This window comes from Engraulis encrasicolus, unplaced genomic scaffold, assembly GCF_034702125.1.
Source record: "Engraulis encrasicolus isolate BLACKSEA-1 unplaced genomic scaffold, IST_EnEncr_1.0 scaffold_39_np1212, whole genome shotgun sequence".
NCBI classification, from domain to species: domain Eukaryota; kingdom Metazoa; phylum Chordata; class Actinopteri; order Clupeiformes; family Engraulidae; genus Engraulis; species Engraulis encrasicolus.
Window position 1 is genome coordinate 312,501 of NW_026945698.1, and position 2,500 is coordinate 315,000.

General features: G+C 40.4%; 2 protein-coding genes across 2 annotated transcripts in view; both read left to right on the top strand.

The window, feature by feature from the left end:
* LOC134443932 (rab GTPase-activating protein 1) overlaps window positions 1-2,500 on the top strand; it is a 140,038-nt gene that overhangs the window by 81,024 nt on the left and 56,514 nt on the right. The gene's annotated exons all lie outside the window — the stretch shown is intronic.
* Window positions 1-2,500, top strand: part of LOC134443936 (probable G-protein coupled receptor 21) — a 3,576-nt gene that overhangs the window by 823 nt on the left and 253 nt on the right. Inside the window, exons 1-4 of the mRNA XM_063193452.1 lie at window positions 1-103; window positions 833-1,295; window positions 1,351-1,474; window positions 2,421-2,500. The exon at window positions 1-103 is cut by the window's left edge and continues 823 nt beyond it; the exon at window positions 2,421-2,500 is cut by the window's right edge and continues 253 nt beyond it. Coding sequence (XP_063049522.1) covers window positions 1-103; window positions 833-1,295; window positions 1,351-1,474; window positions 2,421-2,500 — 770 coding nt within the window. The remainder of the gene's footprint in view (window positions 104-832; window positions 1,296-1,350; window positions 1,475-2,420) is intronic.

Here is a 2,500-nt window from a genome sequence, read left to right on the forward strand (position 1 = left end):
AGACGATGGCGCTCGCCGACCTGCTACTGGGCCTCAGCTGCCTCATCCCTGCACTGTCACTCCTCGGACACCTGGGGGCGCTGGACTCCGCACTCACCTGCCGGTACGCACCGCAGCACACACACACTCACCTGCCGGTACGCACCGCAGCACACACACACTGAAGTCTCGTGTAGCACATCCTCACCTGTAGCTTAGTGAGTTATATCAGCACGTTACGTCCTCAAGACACCTGTAGCTTAGGGAGTTATTGCGATAAGAAGTTTACTTAGTTATATTGGTACGATAGCCGGTTCAAATCGGCGTGTTGTCGTACATACGTGTCATGATGTCATATTGCCCTTACGTTACTTACCGTATTTAGTATTGATATCTCCTGCAGGTTTGCTTACCGGTAGTTCCATCAGTGTGAGCATCTTCAAATACCCATCAAGTATGTAGTTTAGTAAGTTATTACGAAGTAGATTACTTAGTTATATCTATGTAAGTTATTACGATTAATCTAAGTTATGTCAAATCGATGTATTATTTTACTTACTTGTCATGGCACCATGTTGCCCTGTTGGTTACTTACACTAAATATCAAATATCTCACTACGGCCTCAACTCTCCTCTAGTTTGGCCTGGTGTGGATTAAAGCTGCACTATGTAATCGTGTTGTCCCTCTACAGTCTGTGTGTGTGTAATCGTGTCTTCATATCTAACGTGTTGTGCCTCTACAGTGTGTGTGTGTGTGTGTGTGTAATCGTGTCTTCATATCTAACGTGTTGTCCCTCTACAGTGCGTGTGTGTGTAATCGTGTCTACATATCTAACGTGTTGTCCCTCTACAGGGCGTTTGGCTACCTGGTGTGTGTGCTGAAGGGCGTCTCCATGGCGTCGTTGGCGTGCGTCAGCGTGGAGCGCTACGTGGCGGTGACGCGTCCTCTTTCCTACGCGGGGCTGGTGACCGCGTGTCGTCTCCGTGTCTGCGTCGTCTTCATCTGGCTCTACTCCGCCCTCGTCTTCCTCCCCGCCTTCCTGCCCTGGGGCGGCAAGCCCGGTTACCACGGCGACGTGGTGGAGTGGTGTGCGCGCTGGGAGACGCGGCCGGCCTTCACGGCCTTCATCGTCACGGCGCTCTACGCCCCGGCAACCGTCACCGTGTGCTACAGCTACGCCCACATCTTCCGGATCTGCAGACAGCACACGCGGCAGATTAGCGAACGCAGAGCGCGCTACGCACCCAACACCACCGCCAGCGCCATGACGACCGCAGCGGAACCCCAACCCCCCCCCCCCACAGATCAGCACCATGCCCACCCCCACCCCCACCCCCCACCCCCCTGTAGTGCCCTACGCCCCCCCAGGGCCCCCCTCCTCCCCCGCCCCTCCCCCGCCTGACAAGCGCTACGCCACCGTGCTGTTCCGCCTCACCAGCGTCTTCTACCTGCTCTGGCTGCCGTACATACTCTACTTCCTGCTGGAGAGCGCAGGTATTGCAGCTATTATAACTATCAACATAATCACTAAACTACTATTATTATTATTATTACTATTATTATTATTACTGTTATTATTACTGTTATTATTATTATTATTACTACTATTATTATTATTACTATTATTATTATTATTATTATTATTATTATTATATACTCTACTTCCTGCTGGAGAGTGCAGGTATTGCAACTATTATAACTATCAACATTATAACTAAACTACTATTATTATTATTATTATTATTATTATTATTATTATTATTATTATTATTATTACTGTTATTATTATTATTATTATTATTATTATTATTATTATTATTATTATTATTATTATTATTATTATTATTATTATTATTATTATTATTATTATTATTATTATATACTCTACTTCCTGCTGGAGAGTGCAGGTATTGCAACTATTATAACTACTGACATAATAACTAAACTGTTGTTATTATTATTATTATTATTATTATTATTATTATTATTATTATTATTATTATTATTATTATTATTACTATTCTCTATTTCCTGCTGGAGGTATTGCAGTTATTATTTATTAATGTATTATTTATTTTATTATTTATTATTATTTATTGTTGCATTAAAACATTATTATTTATATTCCAGGTGTGTATCGTCATGCGCGGGCCTCATATTATTATATTTATGTATATATTTATGTATATATTATATATATTAATATTAATGTGTATTATATTTATGTATATATTTATTTATATTAATATTAATGTTTATTATTTATATTCATGTATATATTGTATTATATTAATGTTAATGTTTATAATTTATATTGCAGGTGTGTACCGCCATGCGGGGGCCTCATATAATTATATTTATGTATATATTATATATGTATTAATATTAATGTTTATTATTTATATTATATTAATGTTAATGTTTATTATTTATATTGCAGGTGTGTACCGCCATGCGGGGGCCTCCTTCCTCACCACCTGGTTGGCCATCTCCAACTCCTTCTTCAACTGCCTGATCTAT